This window comes from Dermacentor silvarum, chromosome 4 (genome assembly GCF_013339745.2).
Source record: "Dermacentor silvarum isolate Dsil-2018 chromosome 4, BIME_Dsil_1.4, whole genome shotgun sequence".
Classification (NCBI taxonomy): Eukaryota; Metazoa; Arthropoda; class Arachnida; order Ixodida; family Ixodidae; genus Dermacentor; species Dermacentor silvarum.
This window is the reverse complement of record NC_051157.2, coordinates 55,897,804-55,917,685: the sequence shown is the minus strand read 5'-3', so window position 1 is coordinate 55,917,685 and position 19,882 is coordinate 55,897,804. Positions and strand designations below refer to the sequence as shown.

General features: G+C 46.0%; 2 protein-coding genes across 2 annotated transcripts in view; both read right to left on the bottom strand.

The window, feature by feature from the left end:
- Positions 1 to 19,882, bottom strand: part of LOC119448624 (Down syndrome cell adhesion molecule-like protein Dscam2) — a 138,869-nt gene that overhangs the window by 16,447 nt on the left and 102,540 nt on the right. Inside the window, exons 19-20 of the mRNA XM_049666438.1 lie at positions 4,010 to 4,265; positions 2,202 to 2,294 (exon numbers count right to left, since the gene is read on the bottom strand). Coding sequence (XP_049522395.1) covers positions 2,202 to 2,294; positions 4,010 to 4,265 — 349 coding nt within the window. The remainder of the gene's footprint in view (positions 1 to 2,201; positions 2,295 to 4,009; positions 4,266 to 19,882) is intronic.
- On the bottom strand, positions 11,583 to 18,925 carry LOC119450087 (uncharacterized). The gene is made up of 5 exons (XM_037713446.2): positions 18,583 to 18,925; positions 16,727 to 17,115; positions 15,761 to 15,888; positions 14,518 to 15,270; positions 11,583 to 13,105 (listed from the first exon to the last, which is right to left on the bottom strand). Exons 1-5 carry the CDS (start codon positions 18,647 to 18,649, stop codon positions 12,304 to 12,306), a joined length of 2,139 nt encoding a protein of 712 aa, XP_037569374.1. The 5' UTR covers positions 18,650 to 18,925; the 3' UTR covers positions 11,583 to 12,303.

The following is a 19,882-nucleotide window of genomic DNA, read 5'->3' as shown; positions in this document are numbered from 1 at the left end:
TACCGGCTTATACGGTCTTCACACCGGCATGTCAATAAGGCGCTAGCGAAAGTCCTACGTTGAAGTGGCACATTTGAACGGCTTCAACACTCTCGCTTTTTTTTTTTTTTTTTGGTAGGTGGGTGTGCATGCTTGCGCTCACACTCTCTTTTTGCTGATAGACTTACGCTCTCCGCTGTCCTACGCCTCTTTGTCTCACCTTTTACATCCCGCAGTGTAGGATCAAATTAATATTTGTCTTCCGGTTACCCCCTTGCCTTTCGCATCTCATTTTTCTCTCTCTCTCCAAATCACTTCTTTCCTTTCTATCTGTATTATCCGCTGCAAACCATGTACTGGCTTAGTAACGGCGCAGGACATTGAGGAGCAGCGATACTCAGCCGACAATTGAAGCCATTCTACGGCACTTTTACCCTCTGTTTCGATGACAGGTCGGTGAAAGTATTTTGCTCATCAGAAGAACGAAACGAGTGGCTTTGAATATCGTCTTTTGAACAATTGTTTGAATTTTAAAGAATATGTCTCCAAAGCTGAAATACTGCGCGAATTGAAATACCAGGAAGGGACAAACCGCTGTTAGGCACAGGGTGTCTCGCAGAGGACACGGCAAGAAATAGAGAAACGTGGATCAATATTTCGCACGTCACGCGATGTAACATTACTATACTGCAACGCCTGGAATATTTTCAATGCTGCGTGGTTTTACATCTGTTCTCTCCACCATCAGTAATATTCTTGGGTTAACTAGTGAATCTGAAGTGGTGGGGAGTTGAAGAGGAAAATTAGCGCGATAAAGGTCACAGACACAGGAAAGGGAGGAAAGTACAACCGCTACTCAGAACTGTTTAATGACAGTGAAGGATTCTGCATATATATAATCTTGTCACGCATGCGCATACAGAACAGTATGAATGGGCACGTGTACATCAAAGGTGGTTGCGCAAGACGTTGAACTCAGAATCAAGCTAATGCGATAGACGGCTCACTCACACACCGACCTCTTTTCTTCATAAAGAAGACCTTGAGTGCATGTCTAAATGAAGCGTTATCGCTCCTGCCTAGAATGTTCGTCTCCGAACGCTAACGCTTCATCTAGACTTAGACGACTCACTTATATAGACGTCTCACTTACACGCCGATCTCTGTTCTTCTTGATAAAGAATACCTTCTTGCATGTCTAGATGAAGCGTTACCGCTCCTGCCTAGAATGGTTGTCTCTGAGCGTTAACGCTTCATTTAGGACTTGTACAGGAGGCCTTCTTTATCAAGAACAGAGATCGGTGTGTAAGTGAGCTGTCTATCGCATTACTTGATTCTGAGTTTGACGTCTTGCGCAACCGACGTGCCCATTCATGCTGTTCTGTACACGCATACGTGACAAAAGGATATATATGTAGAATCCTTCCCTGTCATTAAACAGTTGTGAGTAGCGGTTGTTCTTGCCCCCCTTTCTTGTGTCTGTGTCCTTTATTGTGTTAATTTCCCTCTTCCACGATGCGAAACTAAATAGTCTAACAATTAAATCTACTAGGATCATGGGGAGATGAAAAAATTACTTTTTTTCTCAAAAAGTTAATTACGCGAAGAGAAGCAGAACGGCTATTTTCGTTAACACTGCATTGCATTGCCGGGTCTTCTTATCACACGGTGAGCCTAGTTACTATTCTCAACAATAACAGCGCCGCGGCGGCAGCTGATACACGTCGGAGCGAATGATGCAGGAGAATACAATAAACAGCAAAATAGATGCCCAGAAAATTGGGCTTCATTTCAAAGAAGGCGTTGTATAAGAGTTACAATGGCACTAGGGCAAACAAAAATTCAAGCGCTCGTATTCACAAGAATTCTCTTATATATATAAACACCGTCCACGATTGGCCACTCTGTAGAGATTTCCTAATTACGTCGATCGTTATAGAAACAAGAAAATGAAAAAAAAATCATTCTTGCAGCATTTTTAGTACACATTAGGCGTATATCAAAGCACATGTCTTCAATTTCCCAGTGTATCTACACCGCACATAGATGAGCGGTTTTACAGAGCCCTCAACTGCAAATATTCATCAATAATTACTGCTGCAAGTTAAACGCCTTGCATATGGTCTGCTTCAGCAAGCGAGATCTGTACTAAGAAAGAAAAACTAGACGAACCAAATAAACAAAAGTGTAAACGAACACAATGATCCTTCCGGTGGTCTCACCGTCGACGGGCTGGTCGTCAGTCACATCCCAGCTGAGGTTTATGGAGGACGAAGTCGACGACACCAGCTTTAGCCGAGGAGAAGCGGGGCGATCTGCGAAAACATTTGTCGGGAAATCCAAAGATGACACACGTTGACAGTATCAGTTGTTCAATTAAATGAATCTGTTCATCTCTCCGTTAAAAAAGGCGTCAACAGACGACGAACGTTGAATAGCAGGTTACATGCATGCTTTCTAATGAAGGAAAAAGAATATGTATAACAAAAATAGGCATGAAAGTGTGCATTGATGGGGCTTTGACTGTAAAGTTAATGCATAAAAACATGGCAGATTTCAGTTTTTCCAAGATGCATATTGTATATATTCTACGTTAGCACCCATTCCCCCTTCTGCGTTCAGGGTTAGGCTAAATGAGCTTTATTGTCATTATTAGGCTAACAATACGGTTGTATAACCTCATTCTACCTGCCCTGAATGCTCAGTGGACATGTTTCTATACTTTTGATCCCGATCAATCAATCAATCAATCAATCAGTCAATCAATCAATCAATCAATATGTTGTATTTTGGTGCTGCCAACCGAAGGAGAGGAGTAAAATGACAAGCATAACACAAACTTGAGCGCCCTACTTATTAGACAACGCCTTCTGTTTGGTGGACAAGAGCAGACTCTCAGTATGTGCGGAATGTACTCGCATCCCGATATACGATGCGATTTTTTAGCCATGTATCCTACGTATATTATCAAAATATGTTTGGTACACAGTACTTTACTATCACGCGTGGAACATCGGATTTATTTCATAAATATTTCCGCCAAGGCATCTGTGGCCGAATTCACAAAGCTCACGGTTCACCGTGGGCCGGGTGGCTTTGGTAATATATATGTGCGGCATCATGAATGGTTGACATCAGCTCTTGCGAACAGTTCTAGCGTTAGAATACTTTTGTAAATATGGGTGCTCGTATTCGGGGAATGAAGAATCTTAGCGTTTGTAGGACGCACGCTATCGCGGCTTTGGTTTCTACGTTGCAGACTATTTGTCGGATGATTTCTGGTACGTGAACATCACACAACTTGGCTCCATGTAATAATTACCTTTTCTCTCATTTCCCGCTAATCGTCACTTTGTCAGACTCCAGAAGGTTTTACAATCCCTGTTCATGCAATAATTCGCGAGTGTCAAATGCAAATAGCAACTGACGTATAGGAAGTTGAAGTAGCCCCTTAAGAGCCTGAAATGTGCTCCTCATTGAATTAAACATGCGCTTCGGCCACCTCTTGAATTTTCAATCATTTATAATTTGTTACAGCCTTAATAAAAGTGTTTCGAAAGTATTTTCATTATTATTATTGCTTTATGCTTATTAGGTTTCTTGCTATTAGGTTATTTGCTTTATTATTAGGTTATTAGGTTTTATGCGTATTAGGTTTATTATGCTATTAGGTTTTATTAGGCGTATTCATTCCGTATACATAGCCTGTGAGGAATAAGCAAAAAATTAAAAATAAAAAAGAACATCGAACAGTGAAAATATAGGCAGATGTCTTGCGTAGGGATTAAAACAAATGTTTTGAGTGAGAGTCCACTCTACGTTGACCCGGTATAGCGGGCTCGACTGTAATAAGTGTCACAATTATGCTGAACTTGTTAGTCTCTCAAGAATTACTTTGAACAACAACATAAGACACTTGCAAATCGCGGGAAACATTTTGATGCCAATAGCAGTGTCATGTCACTATACATATCGTTGTTGTAACTCGCATTCTAAACACGGACCTGCGCACGAGCGCCTAGAAGCTCACCAAAGTCCAGCGTCTGCGCGGCCACCTCTTCCGATGCCGGTCCGGCACCTTTGGCGTTGAAGGCCTGTACGACGATGCCGTATCGGGTCCGGGGCCGTAATTCACGCAGGTGGCATTCTTGGTGCTGCGGCTGGGCAGGCGACGATGGAGCAGCGCTTTGCAGAGTCTTGTACGAATACGGTAGGCCGCTGCCACGAACGCGATAGCCCACGTAGTAACCTTGCACGGGACCATTCGTTTCCTCCTCCGGTGGTTCCTGGGTGCGGTTGATGAAAACATTAAGAATGATGGGTGATATTCTTATTTTATTCTCCTGATACTCCTTGTACAAACTACATATTGCTGTCTATCCTATCTCTCTTTTTTCGTTTTCTAACTCAATACAACTCGGAAGCGACTAGGTTAAACATGCATCACGTACACATGAATTCGGACACAGGGGAACTGTATGGAAGTGGCTTAGTCAAATGCCTGCCGTTAGCTTTCGAGAAAATTTGCACTATTTTGATTTAGACAGTTGTACGGTCGCAGACGACAACAAGTGACCTTTAAGTGCAGTTTTAATAATGCGAGATGATATGAAAACTTAGTATATGTAGTTTCAACGTGCCAACCAATTGCCCAATGCATGTTATATTTTCATCACGGTGGTTAGGCATTGAAAGGTAGTTTTTTTTTGCGAATAGCATTTTTGGCACTGTCAGGCCAGTTTTCTTTGCGGCTATCTATCTGTTTTCATGGGCTGTTCCCAAAAATAGTGTGGTGTAAACATGTGGGCCGATGATGAAGGTCGCGCAGTTTACAAATATGGGCTAACTTCGTTCACGGCACTCAGGATTTAAAAAATGCTTTACCGTCTCTTCAAGCTCTTTTTCGTCTCAAAAGAACGTTTTTCGCATACTTGTATACTCATCGTAGGTGGGTTCTGCTCGAACTTTTTATCATAACAAATATGATGGAATGGTCACATTTTTCACGTACATAGAGAAATTGCTTTGGCAACTACGCTTGATATTTCAACTAAACAAAATGAGTTTTCAATTTTGTAACATACCCGTATCTAATAAAAACCGCCATGAAAAGCGATTGTGTTCATGAGTTGTTTTCAGTCTTCAGAGGGATATAAGAGCATTTTCCTGCATGTCCCTGCCCACTTTTCTGAATGTATATCTGGCCTCGACTCTGGGCATTATAGTTTATTTTTTTTTGCCTATACAATTAACGTCCATAGTCATACCTGTGCAGCTATAAAGAAATAGGTAGGTAAAAATGTACCATCATAGAATAACGAAAAAGTTAACACCTTACATTGGTTGTGGGTAAAGAGCCCCATGGCTTTGATATGATCACTCTACCACTATTCTACAACCAGATTTCATCTTTTTATTTATTTTTTAGTGACTGCTTTTTCTCTCCACTATTCTTTCTGTCTTTCATTTCCCCTTACCTTTCGCGTAGTGCAGAGTAGCAAGCCAGAATATCTTCGAGTTAACCTCCCTGCCGTTCCCAGCCCGTTTCTCTTTCTCCCTCGCTCGCTTTCACGCATGCCATTCATTGTCTCACACGTGAGTGACATTGTATGCGAGCATTGCACAGTCAATAGTCAATACACCACATGCACTAGCTTACGAAGGACCAGGAAAGCGCGGTGTGTATAACTACCACCAGTCACATATTGCCCACACACAAAAAAAATAAAAAACGGTCCTATTGTTAAATAGTAGTTTTGACGGTAACATTTGGAAGTAGCGCCTAAAGTTGTATATGATGTATATGAGACATCCCACATAACGTATAATGTCTGTCACAATAAAGGTATACAATTTTATGAAACGTGTGTTAACGCCCCGTAACGCTTAACTGCCATTGCATTCTCGTATTCTTGATAGTCCCCTGCCTCAAGGACCAGTTCGGAACCCCGTGCAGCTTCTTCAACCAAAGGCGCCGCGTCTCAATGACAGCGTATGAAAACACCAGCGGTCACGAGGAAAGAAAGCAAGAGCGCTCTCCTTATCACCATGCCAGCGCATGGCACCACCAGTACTACCAGTACCATTAAACGGTGGTACCGTACCACCACGCAGTATTCATCCGGGTGGCAGGCTGCACAACCTTCGGGATCAGCCCAGGAAAACGGTTAGACACGAAAAATCACGGTTAGTTCTCACACGGCCACGCTCTCGAACGCACCAGCATGGAGCTGCGTGCTCCTACATCTGAGTACGGCCTTGGTTCTCGAAGAAAGCCAAATGCTGTCTTTATTAGGATAGAGTTAAAAAATATAGAGGTAATTAAGGCATTCGCACCCACGACCTATGCTGGGAGTCGAACCCCAATCCTTGCGTTGTGCGCAACTTGTGACGAACACCGTTGGTCACGTGACGTCATGGCGCTTCTGATGAGGTGGCCGCCCGAGTCACGTGGTCGCCATGCTTTCGCATGGAAACAACTTTATTCATGGATGGAAACAACTTTATTGTGCTTTCGCATTCATCCGCGTAGGGATAACTAAGTATCCCTTGAATTTTAACCTGGGCATTTGCCGTCAGGTGTAACGCCGAAATGTGGGCCGATCCTGGTGGTTTCGCAGAAATGGTCCAAGTGCAATGGCACATATACCCTGTGACCTAGCGAAGCTGTTTAAGCTCGAGGATGGTCCATCGAGTGTACGCCGCGAAACCTCCGCCTGGCGATGATGTCACCATGCGTCGCCTAGTAACACCTCGCCCCAGTTGCGCCGACCGCGTCGAGCCTCGCCACAGCTGCGTCAGCCGTGACGTCATCGTGAGTGCCGCATCGCTTCGCCTTAGCTTTGCCGAGCCATCACGTCACCGCGCCGTGCGGAGTGGTTGCCGCATCTGCGAAGAGGCGGAGCTAAGCCGTGGCGTCACTGCGCCGACCCACGGGATATATAGCTCCGCGTCGCCGCCGCAGCGAGACTAAAGCCCCGCCGCCGTCTCCGCGCCGAGCCCATCGCCGCGAAGATGGGGTGGCCGAAGAAGAGGAAGCGGGGCGCGAAAGCCGCCGCGCCGCTACTCGAGAACGCGTGAGACGACTTCGGTCCGATCGCGCCGCCGAAGCGGCGGCGAAACGTCGGCGATTCGCAGAAGATCCGGAGTTACAAGCCCACGAAACCAAGCAAAAGTGTTTGAGCATCCAGAAGCGTCAAGATACTTTATTGAGTGTTCGTTGCTCCTTGGGCTGTCGATGATTCCGGCGTGATCTTGCGCAAAACGTGGCCGCGTCTCGAAGCATAACCTCCCAAATACTTAGCCGAACCGAGATAAAGCTAGGTGGGGTAGCCAGCTTAGCTGTTTGCGCAGTCTTCGCACCACTAGTGTGAAGCTGCCCCAAACTTTTTTTATACGTGACGCGCAGCATCTAACAGGCTTCGCGTGCGCCGCATCGCTTGCCTTAGGAAGGAAGGAAATCAACTTTATTCAAGGTCCTGCAGACCACGAGAGCTTTGGGGCTCTCATGGAGTAGGCGTTTCCCACGACGGACTCGGGAGGTTGAGTTTCCTGGCGGTGTCGTGGACCTGCTGGACGGCCCAAAGTTGGGGAGGCCTATTGCATAAACGGATTGAAAACAGTATGGAAGAGCTTTACGTTCTAACACACCCTGGTCTGTGCCCTGTTCCCTAGCTCAAGTGGGGCTAGTGTGCCGCTATTGACCTCTATACCCAGTCAATAAACAAGGTTCTGCCTGCGTGCTAAACGTACCATCGCGTTAATTATCAGCTATGACACGAAAGCCCGTACTCCAGGGGGCCCCGAGACTACATGGCGGGGTCCGCATTGCTTCTTCAAACTTGCGCTTGTCGGTTCGGAGTTTATGTGAGCTTGCGAGCACGGCCAGTGTAAATTATGGACGCTAAGGGATGTATTGCAATTGATGCAATAAGACGTCGTACAGCTCAGGCATGTAGTGGTGTAGTTTGTTTTGCGCGGGGTATGTGTCTGTTTGTAGCATTCTGAGTGTAACCGCTTAAGCTTGCTCGAGTAAGTGTGCGGTGTGGCGTGCTATACCCTCTGCGTTCTAGTTAGTAGTGTGTAGTGATTTCACTGCATGTAGTGGTGACGTCCTTGTTCTCCGAGTGGTCGGGTGAAGCCGCGCGGTCTCTAATCGCGCGCGCCGCCTCGTGAGCTTTGCCGAGCCATGATGTCACCGCGCCGTGCGGAGTGGTTGCCGCGGCGGCGCAAGGCAGAGCTAAGCTGTGATGTCACTGCGCCGACCAATGAGATATATAGCTCCGCGTCTTCTATCACTACGCGCAGGTGGCGCCTCCTCCTCTAGTCTAAAGCTGGGCAAACTGGCAAACCACACTGACGGCGAGAAAATCTGAAGCCCAATATAAACTCCGGTGCCGTGTCACCACGCATGAATTTGCACATGTAGAACACGCAGAGAGAAAATCTCAGTCGTAAGAGCAAACTCTTCACCGCTTGTATGCACAAGGCGTATTTTGTAATTTTTTCTTTGTGTGTGTAGGAGACCTTTCTCTCCAACATTCGTACCTAGTCTTAGTTAAGCGATACTTACCTAAAGCTCCGCGACGTTGCTATAGTTCTGGGGAAACAAGAAATGATTCGTAGCACTCTATACGTTACGGCTGGGATGGACAAATGGTGGATGCAGCATGCCTTGTTTAATTATTCTCTTACGCAGTGTATGGCCAAACAGACCTGTGAACTCAAGTTTCACCATGTACTATCGCGCTCAATATGAGCTACAACATGGGAGCCCGTGGTCCAAGGGACTTCGAGACGGCACGGCCGCGCCGATATACAAAAAATTTGAGAACTAAACGCCGTTCCCATTAGGGGTATTTATATCCCAAGGTTTTCGTATGTCGACCCCGCCATGTAGTCTCGGGGCCCCCTGGAGTACGGGCTGTCGTGTCATATAGCTGATAATTAGCGCGATGGTACGTTAAGCACGCAGGCAGAACCTTGTTTATTGACTGGGTATAGAGGTCAATAGCGGCACACTAGCCCCACTTGAGCTAGGGAACAGGGCACAGACCAGGGTGTGTTATAACGTAAAGCTCTTCCATACTGTTTTCAATCCGTTTATGCAATAGGCCTCCTCGATTGGTTAAAATATTTCGGGCTACATCCAATTCGCCTGTCTGTCACGTGACGTCACGAAAACCGCAATAACTCCAAGAACTCCGCATGCGATATGACGTGTGTACAGTGATTATGCATTATTATACAGAACAAAAATATTTCTGATTTGAGACCTGTATTGCAATTAACCCTCCGCTATTGGCCAAAAGCTTTCGGGCTGCGCCCACTTCGCCTTCCTGTCACGCTACGTCACAAAACCGCGAAAACTCAGCACATACAGGGCCCGCCACTTTTAGGGTGAACACCTCATTAGTATTCAAGAGCCTATAGCAGTTGATGTTCAGCACAAAATAAAGGAAACGATTATTTCATTTATCGGTATCATCATTTCCCCCGCGAAGTGGAAGGCATGTTGAAGTTATACCAGCCTGAATACTAATGAGGCGTTCCCTCTTACACTGGACGACCCTGTACGTTAAAGTGACATGTACGCAATAAGGATACATCAAGTCGAACAAAACTGAACGCTTTTCAGAATAGCCGGAGACTGCCCAGTTTCGAAAGGAATAGAAGACATCTGCCTACTGATCGTTCTGGCACTAGCTACTCGGAGCGGCCGGTGAGAAAGGATTTATTTGAGTATAATAAAAACTTACGTCGCAGTGTAACGTTTTGGAGCCCTTTCGGCACGTATACGACATCGTTTTGCCAATTTTTCTTGGCTGAGTATCCGCTTTAGCGACATTTTTAAACTTCCGTTGCACGCCACCGCGACTTTTGAACAGCCACCGCAACCGAAGCAAGGGGAAGCGGGCCAATCCCAGACGCCAACACCCCCCTCCTCATCCGGTTATCTACTTTCACTGCGCTAGCTCAGCCCCACCGAAACCCTCTCCATTTCGGCTTGCTCCACGCCTCTTCCCAACGAATCAGATGAGAAAAACCTGTCAAAGTAGGGAATGCTTTGAAATGAAACTAAAGTGGCCTCCTATAAAAGAGGTGAGCGCTTGGTTGGGCGGTTAAAACAACGCGGGGGGTCACCACCCGATCCTTACGTCGGCGGTTACGTAGGTTTGACGTCGGGAGATTGTAATGAAAACAGATTGGAATAGTTTTACGTTGCAGGCCGGGCACCAGGATGACCTCGTTGTCATTTCAAACCGCCGCAGTGTGAATGTTTCTAAAGCAGGAAAAAGCGTTCCCCATCTCTGGGTGGTAGGATGCCACAGCGTCAAGGTTATGCAAAGCTCTTTGCACATCCACAATGTCTCTGGAATCTTCATGCACGCGGAACTTTGTTGGATCAAACATGGAAGCAGGTGTGCCCTTGTCATGAGTAAGAGACCGGCGGCGAAAAAAATAAAAAGACAATGTGAACGGAGCGTCCCAAACGGCACGAGACCGCGAGGCGCGTGAACCAAGCTGTGATCGAGGGAGAAACAGCACGGTTCGAGCATTATCGACGTGGCTCCGGGCCAGGAAGCTCGCATCGTCAGCTACGCTCTGGCGACGGGAGACTTGGAGGTCCGGCTGCGTCCGTGACGCGGGCAGTCCGAGGTGCAGCCGTCGACCTCGGAGACATTCGAGCGAGGCTTCGACCAGCTGCAGCATCCCACGGCATGGCCGGGCACTCCAGATAGAATCCCCCTTCTTCGGCAGACCAGCGCGTTCGATGATCCCCGGTACTCCACGTCGGCACATTGAAAAAGAAGCTGGACGGAAGTTTCGGCCGAACACGTCGCTAGGCCTAACCCGTCGAGCCTCCCATGCCACGTCAGCAACAGCGACCAGGTTACGGGCTTCTACCAAGTTAAACTTCAACTTGACGGTCCGACTACAAGGCAGCTACGATTATGCGATAGTCGACGAAAGCAACGACTTTAAGAAAGGCCCAACGAGATTCCCGCCGGGAGAATACGAGCAACAAGGACGAACTGAGTAAGGACGATCCATTCTTGTAGTAAGATAACAGTAGGCCAGAGTTGACTAACTTTCGTGAAGAAAACGCCCAGAACTAACGCAGGCGAAGTTAAGGGCACGTTGATTGATTCATTAGGTTGTATAGTTTTGTTAACATTTATTTATTCATTGTGTTTTAGTTAAGTGTGTGCTAGTTTGAGTGAGTTCTTAGTTTGAGGTTTTTGAGTTTGAGTGTGATTAAAAATCTGCTTGCTGTGTTGCCATGCCTCTTCCAACCCCATCTTATTAACACGCGACAGCCCTTCAGATTTACTACCTGCCACGAGACGCGTGGGCCATGTGATTCGTGTGAGCCATGTGGAAAGGTACTACATACCATGGAGCGCATCCAAGAATGGGGCATAGCACTTACAATAAATGTGCAAGTTGCAGTGATGAAGTTACAGCGAAATACGCGGCGAATGAATGTTCTCTATAGCATTGACTTCCCGAAAGCTGGTCACAAGCCATTCCTCACTGTCTGCGGCTAGTGTCGCGCGTCCAGGGAGGAAGTATGCCAATGACTGGACGTTAATTATGCCTAGTGCATTGATATTATCGGAAGCCACAACGAAACCGTTGGTCCGCACAGACTAATGTGCAAGATAGGGTTGTCAATCGCTAAAGGGAATTAAGAAGGCACTACGCACTAACATGCTCATAGCATGCTACTAGTAACATCATTGTTGTTTTCAAACTTTTCTTCCTCTCCCTGGAACAGCTGTCAGGTATAGGAGGTATTTAGAATATTTCCTGTCGTTCTGCTATATGCGAGGTATATGATGCAAGGTCGTAAGATCTATGTCGCATTCGGAATGAAAACCACGTTTGTGTGCTCATCTCCACAGGCATTATTCCCACGATGCGTACAGAAAGATCTGGCTGCATCAATAACTGAGGCGAACATGCCCGTAACTATGCTTTGTTTGGTTGTTCTCAGCAGCGCTGGGATGTCGCCAATACTTCCCCTTATACATACCAGATCTACATTCGCCAGTTAAGAATTATTGCTATTTATAAACTCGTCGAAAGTGTAGTCAGGAAGTTTCGCGTGCGCAAATACACTAAATTGAAAGTAGCGGTGCAAAATGAAAGTGAGGAAAGTGAAATTGTGGGTACGTGGGAAATATACAGATTAAGTATCATGTAAATATTACACATTTCTCAAGAGTTTCTCATGCGTTAATACCGCGGGGAGCTTCCATTTCGATGATCGTTATTTAATCGCTAGGTTCGCCCGAGGGAAACACGTCCTCTTAGTTTTTATCTAACATTATTTAATTTTAGTGGTTCCTTGAGCAGCGAGGTACAAGAGCAAAACTTCTTTAGGTGTGCAATTTCCATGCAATCCGCCGCCCCTTTGTACAAGTTTAATCTAGATACGTCCCCAAGTAACTTAGAAGGATTCCCGTTGTTATAAGTTCGCACAGTTCCTTCAAAAATCGCGCCTCCTGGCGTCGTCTCTACGTTTAACACATAGTCGAGCGAGGTGGCGGACGAGTCTCGGAGGTACACACGAGCGCTTTTCACAGCCGCTAGCTTGAGGCGCGCACAGCGGTTCCTGTGAGGCCCTGTGAATACGTTAATGCCGTCGATCAATACCGACGCGACTCGGGCCACAGTGTCACTTCTAGGATCCTCGGCTGCGCTCTCTCGGCACCCGCACCAATGCCCATCGATGCCGGCATCCTCGCACGTCCTGTTGTACGGAACTTCGCCGAAGAGGTTGACCGCCCTTTCCAGCACGGCTGAGTGAAGATGGTCTGGATAGTCGTCCACGTCCAGGGGCCTCGGCTTGCCGTCGAAGTTTCCCAGACTCGCTAGTGTGGTGTGTAGGTCGAACGGTGTCGTTAGACGCCTGGCGTTGACGTGAACGTTCCTCATTAGGTCCGGGTGATGGCGTCGGAACGTAGGGGGAAAGCTAATGAACAGAGAGGGAAGCCTGTCTTCGAGCATTCCGGCATGCGTCGCTCTTATAGGACTCCAGCGAAACCCGTGGTCGCTCATGAAGAGTACGATTGTGTTGTGCAAGTAGGCTCCCTGGTGAAGGGTTTCCAAGAAAGACCTGAAACAGTTGGGAGATATCGATATTTAAACACGATGATAGTTACACATCGTTTACGACGCCACTTTAGTTAGCAAAGCTTCCGCGAGAAAAAATTTTCCCTGATATTCGTGGCAGTCCTTTGGTTGCTTCCTTTATAGATTGTGCAGCGCTCATAGCTGTCGCTACTTGTGACTACCTCTCTGCGAATTAGATTGTATACTGGTGTAAACTACTTGTTCGTGAGAGTGAATGCGTTAAAGCAGATCTCCAGGAACCTTATTCACTAAGCTTTTCGTTCGTATGTTCTCTTCCCCATTTGCCTTCCAACTTCGTTCGTAGAGAGTTTTAGCGGGTCCGGTGTTCCGGTAAACGCAAGTAGACTACGCGTTTTACCGGATGAATGGAAGCGCAAATGTCGACGGCCTGCACAGTTCCCAGCCACCCGGTGGCGCAGAGCTCAACCAGACAAGCACAGCTAATATTGCAGCAACCAAGTGTATTCAAGTTCGCTGCTGTTGTAAATTTTCAGTAGCGGCGTAATCGTGTTGCTGCCGAAAATTTACATAATAATCACAGTAAAATACACTTACTTACTGCAATATTACCTATGTTTGTCTGGTTGAGCTCTGCACCACCAGGTGGCTGCACCGTGCAGTCCGTTAACGTTAGCGTCTAAGCTCATCAGGTAAAACGGCCAGCCCGCTTGAGTTTACCGGAATACCGAACACGCTAAAACTCTCCAATATTTCTAACATTAAGATTCAGCGGCACCTGCTCTTACGAACAGTTATAAAATGAAGACATCTTCCGAATACAAGCCCAAGTTGCAAAACTCAGTAAAAGGACGCTGGGAAGCAGCTAATGAATTAAAGTGGTGAATTCACTTACCTGGCATGGTTTGGAACAAAACGATAATACGCTTACAAACTGTCCGATTGCCTATATCTACCGTTTGTGCTCATAATCTGGCAATGGTTGCGTTTATCATTTTTTATTTTATTATTATTTGAAACTTTCCAGGAAGCACAACTTAAGTAACTCTGACTACGAAGGCAAAAATGTGCAAGGACGCCTACAGACTTCGCTGCCCAGTCCGCACCATTTTTAGCAGAGAACAAAGAATACAGACTGACAGAAATAGACGGGCCTAATGCTGTCTATCGGCAGATATGTTATTTTAAAACTATATAAAACAAATATAACTAGATCAAAGAACGGAAAAAAGGGTTGGAGAAATAATATTCCGAAAACAAAACTTAAAGCTCTTACTGAATAAAATGTAGTATTCCCAATACATTGTGCGCTAAAGTAATTACACCATCTCTATTGTCAGTCGGTGTTTTGTCAGCGGTGCTCGAAATGCAAGCTTTACAAATCGCTAGGATCGTGTTGTCTACTTTCGCATCTGCTATTTATGTAAAATTGCGAACCTGTAGAGATGGTCCACCGTTGATCCACCGTTGAAATCGTCGTGAGTGGCGCTATTAATCCAGACAAATGCGAAGGAAGGCCACTTGAGCATTAGTTCCTTGTATGAACGAAGCCAATCAAGCACGACTTCAGTTTCGGACTGGGCGCCTACGCAGTGGTAACAGTTAAGAGGTTTTCGGTGACCGACTTCGCGTTCGCAGCTGCTTAAGAAAGGCCTGAAATAGTAATCTGTAGGCTGCACGAGAAAGCCTTGCTTGACGTAGTTGAAGGTCGAGAGTGTCGGATTGTCTTCGGCATAGAACGTGCTCCAGCCCTTCGAGGCGAAGGACTTCCATAGCATGGGAAGACTGTCGAGGTATTCGTCCTCGGTCCAGACTCCGAAGGCCAACTCCTTTTCTGTGAGACCCGTCAGCAGTGGTACGAGATTGGGGAAGGTGTTGTCGCCCACCTTAGTATAGCCGTACATTTCGACGGCACCCATGCGTTCTTTGAGGTATCGCAGTGTTTCCGGAAATTGGCGGTGAGCATTCAGACGGGATACTCCGTCGACTCCAATTATGAGGACGCTATACTGGTACCCGGGGTGTTCTGGTTCGTAAATTTCTTTGAATCGGCGCTGGTACGATTTCTTGGGGTAAACAAACGCGTGGTAGTTGACGTAGAACAGAGCATCTCCGTTGTAGCATTCCACTTTCACGAATTCGTAAGGTACCTTAGCTCCGTCCTGAAGGCGGATGCATTCAGCTTGGAACCTGCAAAACACACGAAAGTTAATATTTCTACAACGACAACATTCCCAATTTACCATTCTCATCAACAAAAAAAGTTGTGCCATCGGTCTTTCTCCCACTTTGTTTTAGGCAAGTTGTTTCAAGAACCTGTGCCTGTATCAATAAGATAGGTACTTTCATTTGCGTATGCAACTGTCAATTTTTAATGGTGTTAGTAATTCTTAATTATCATACTCGTCTCAACAGTAATATTTTCCCACCGCTTTTAATGAATGTTCATTTACTGTTATCAGCAGTTCTATATACTTATTGTTCTAAATTGCATCCTAGGCATTGTTCATTTTTTACGCTTGTTAATGGTATTTAGAGTTCTTGCTGGTCATTAATTTTTGTTCAGTCCTCATTGGACGTTGGAGCTTCATTTCAGGAAGGCCCTTATTTGCACCAGGCGACTAGTAATCTACATTTGGAAACAGAGAGCAAACATGTATTAGTGAATAAAAGTGCTCACACAATGTCATCGTCGCTTTGGGGCTTCAGATTCCTGAAGAATGGCCGGTAGCAGCAATGAAATTTTTCCAGAGTGTGCTGTCGAAGTACTCGCGGCAAGATAGCTGCATTGATATATATCCGTTTGTCCTAGAAAAAAAAAGGATAAGAAAACGTTTAAAGCAGCCAGAAAGATCTGCGATGACCATGGCCAATTGATTGGGTTGTATTTATTCACTAGCAGAATCGTTCAGCATAATTAGCACTTAAGCTATTTGTTCTAACAAGGCAATTAGTACAATGTGTCAAATATAATTGTTTATGTAGGATACCTTTTTTACTACAAACGCCATCGTTGAAGAATCCTGCAAATTGACCAATATAGAAGAGTACATCGCGGCTCTTACTCTTTAATAAAAGTTTCGATACTATGGTTTCGAATCAAACTGAGTGTCACGACATAGATATGTCATGTCTATGGACCCAGCTATTCGTGCTAACATTCAAGCCTAGGACACAAAACAGCAATTAAGTCAGCCATTTTCACATGTGACAGGGTAGAAGCACGACAATACCGGAGCGTATCTCTGGCACGAGGACGTGATTACTGAATCAGGATGACATTGATTTAATGCAATGAACGGCAGGAATACGAATAAGTAACAAAACCGTTTCATAATCGACGCGGGTATGAAATGAACCAGCAAGATAGCATTAAAAAAAAAAAAAAACTTCGTAGTCTATGTATAGAGAATAAAAATGGGCAAAAAATTCATGCCTAATATTGGGCCGGATTACAGCACTTGAAGCATTTTCTAAAATGATATTCAGCGGAAAACATTGAGGTGGACTCCAGGAAGGAAGACACATGGAATACCACTAATGAGATATGCGTCCTAACTTAAGAAATCATTCATCTTTCCTAAGATAAAATAAACACAAGCTTAACTGATCGTTGCTGGCTCCATGTAAAGACCAATGCGCATACCTTTACAAATGTGATGTTCGGAAAATCTGAGGAACAGTCCACGGGTGGCATCTTGTTCACAAACTCCACTATCGACGGGTCGAAAGGATCCAAGTTTGGGATCTTGCATTGGGCTGTGTTCACAACGAAGCGCTCGTTCAGGGCGTGCGTGTTGGGTGGTGTTATCACATGAAAGGATTTTTTAGGCACTGTTCCCATTGACACCTCTTTTGCCACTTCGTGTGAGGTCGCATAGTTATCCATCCTGCTGGAGCGGTCACGGATAGACAGCACTTTGTTGTGGATGCCTTTGTATTTCGCGGATTCCAGAACGGTCCTCAGTCCACCACGACGAGGTATTACGAGCAGGCAGAGGGCGCAAATGATTGCGATTAGGGCAGCCACTCTCACTGAAAAGAAAGCATATATGAACGCTCCATTAGATGTAAATCACTGTAAAGCTACAACATAATAGGGGAAATCATACGGACGTGCACAAAACTACAATACGTGGTTTTTGAAGAAGCCCAAAGTAGGACACTTGTAAACAAGAAGGAAATTAGTGTGTGCTATCTGCCTCCAAAGCCTACGTGGGAAAATGGATCACGAAATTTTTTCTATGCTTCGGATATCGCTTGCTGTAAACATGACATCGGATGAGCGAAACAAAGATCGCATGCATAGCGACAGAAAGAGAGAGGTGGGCTATAAGGGAAGTGCCCTGTTTGTTTGGGCCACTTGTTATTCTTAAACGCGAATGTTGTGCTATAGTACCCGCCGTGGTGGCGCAGTGTCTATGGCGTCCGTCTGCTGGGCAGAAGGTCACGAGCTGGACTCCCGCCTAGCGCCGCTGCTTTCCGATGGAGCGTAATACAAAAAATATCCTGTACCAGAACGATGGCATGCTAAAAGCACGGACAAACAAGATAGACCTAAAACAGGACGGGTATCGTCACGATGGCATTTGTGCTGTTATAGGTCTATCAGTGTCGCCGTCACGTATGACTTCGCACTAAGCAAAATCCCACACCGCAGTGCCACTTCGGTGGGCAAAGCAATTTGTGCAAAACAAGGGAAGGTTTGTCGTGAAAAAGGAAAAAAAATACCAATGACTTCATACCAATGAAACTGCAGTGTATCTGTAGTTGCTTGACTTCTGAGCTGAACACAAAAGGTGGACAAAAACCATGAGAGGTGTGCGTGCTTTTGTGTGATCTCACCTCCGAACAGAGTACCACTACATCGCTCCTGGTGATAGAGTATAGTATGTGTGTGTATTCTGATACTGACACGTCCAGGGCTTTATTACAAACACTGATCCCGCTTTTAATGCAGTATCGTGCTATTATAGGGATGAGATGCAAGGTACAAGAGTCAACGACCTAGGGAAGACCGTCAACAGGGCGGAACACGTGCACGTGACCTGAACACTAAGTTTGCAGTTTCTATAGTGGAATGAAGGAAACTGCGAATTTCGCATGCTCTGTTAAGTGTGCGAATTAGTATATGCGGATTTCATACAACGTTTCTGCGTGCGTTCTGTGATGCCTCCATAAGTTTTTGATGCACACAGTTCAAGCGGATCTAGAACCATATTTGTTGTCGGCGTGTTCAGATGAGGCTCACAAATTTCCTGGATCTCGTTGCTGCAGCTTCATACTTAGATTTGTAAGCTATGAAGTAAGGAGTAGCTGGCGCCGTACTAGTACGTCAGAATCTTATCATGTGAATATAGGTAAAAAAAAGTATTTTTGGCTACCAAAAAGGACACAAAATATTTATTTTCTAATGTGGCCCGTGCACGTACTCAGGCTCAGCAAACGCCTATCTCCTGACGAATTTCATGCACTACATTGGTATACATCACATTCACTTACCTCTAGATGACAAGCCACGCGGGCAAGCCGCCTGCAGGGGTATCTTGTAATTTTGCGACGTCCGCATAGTTCAGTGCAACAACCCCGATTGCACATCGGCCACAAACGGAAGTGAACGCGCGTCCCGCACCGGCACAACCTTGTAGTGTACGTTGACCGCAAGGGCAATGCCAGGCTCGGCCGCACTCCACGTCGCATGGCCGTCTCTATGAGCTTGCACTGCTTAGCAAGAAGCCATAGCGGCAAAACCGAGTAACACGAGACCGGGCAACGGGCTCGGTGAGCAGCGATAACGAAAGCAGAGTAGCGGACCGGAGACGGCGGTGCTTCGGCAGCTTGTTCGCGCAGCAGGATGGGAATACGCTCTTCGGAGTTGGGACCGCCGGAACAATCAGCGCCCCCGATCGCCGCCTCGGCGGATGTTGACGCGTGCGCCTCGCAGAAAACGCGAACCCTCACTAAAGTATTATTTCGTCGGAGAAAATAGTACTGCTCTCTTGTGGCGCTTATACGCACCGTGTAAAACACGCATTCTAGCTCTTTCTGCGTGTACAAGCTTGAAGTTAGCATTCAGGAAAATTAGGAGGTCGTCATAAAGAACGCAACGCAACGGACAACAGAAGTATATACTTACGCTGCAACACGTTTCCCGATATTTGGTGAACGCGCGCGCGAGAATGCAGCTCCTGCATTTCCTTGCGTGTAAATGCGCATGATGCAGGTTGCCAAACCATATCACTTAATTTTAAGGTTGTGGTTGTGTACTCTATTGTATGCATTTCTATGCTAAACTTGGAACCACGGTTACTCAGAACATGTAAAGCTCACTGTAAACCACTTGTTTGCTGCAGGTACGAGTCACATAGGTATGAACTTACACATTTTAAGGGAAGATTTTAGGTTGGCGCATACTCTAGTTTGCTCATAGAATGCGAGCGAAACGCTGAAATGCACTCATTAGACGACCCCTGTACAGAATCGAGTAAAACTTGTTGTGTCTACAAGCCAAAAAACTAAAGTTTACCGAACGTTCATTCATTTCTATGTTCTATTGTACTTACCTAGGCTTTTCTTATAAGAAAGCTCCCAGCCTAAGGACATAAGCTTCCAACGCTTAACTGGTTACGCTATGATTATCGCACATGTTGATGATGTGTGCTCTGTGTGTGTGTGTGAGTGTGCGTGTGCGTGTGCGTGCGTGCGCGTGTGCGTGCGTTTGCGTGCGCGTGCGTGTGCGTGTGCGTGTGCGTGTGCGTGCGTGTACGTGTGCGTGCGTGTGCGTGTGTGTGCAAGCAGCTGT

Excerpts from the sequence above, each read along its gene's own strand:
- LOC119450087 (XM_037713446.2), bottom strand. The coding sequence starts at position 18,649 with ATGCGGACGTCGCAAAATTACAAGATACCCCTGCAGGCGGCTTGCCCG. Across the intron at positions 15,271-15,760 it reads CAAAGCGACGATGACATTGT|GTTCCAAGCTGAATGCATCC; the intron begins GTGAGCACTTTT and ends TGTGTTTTGCAG. Across the intron at positions 13,106-14,517 it reads ACGGTGGACCATCTCTACAG|GTCTTTCTTGGAAACCCTTC; the intron begins GTTCGCAATTTT and ends CAACTGTTTCAG.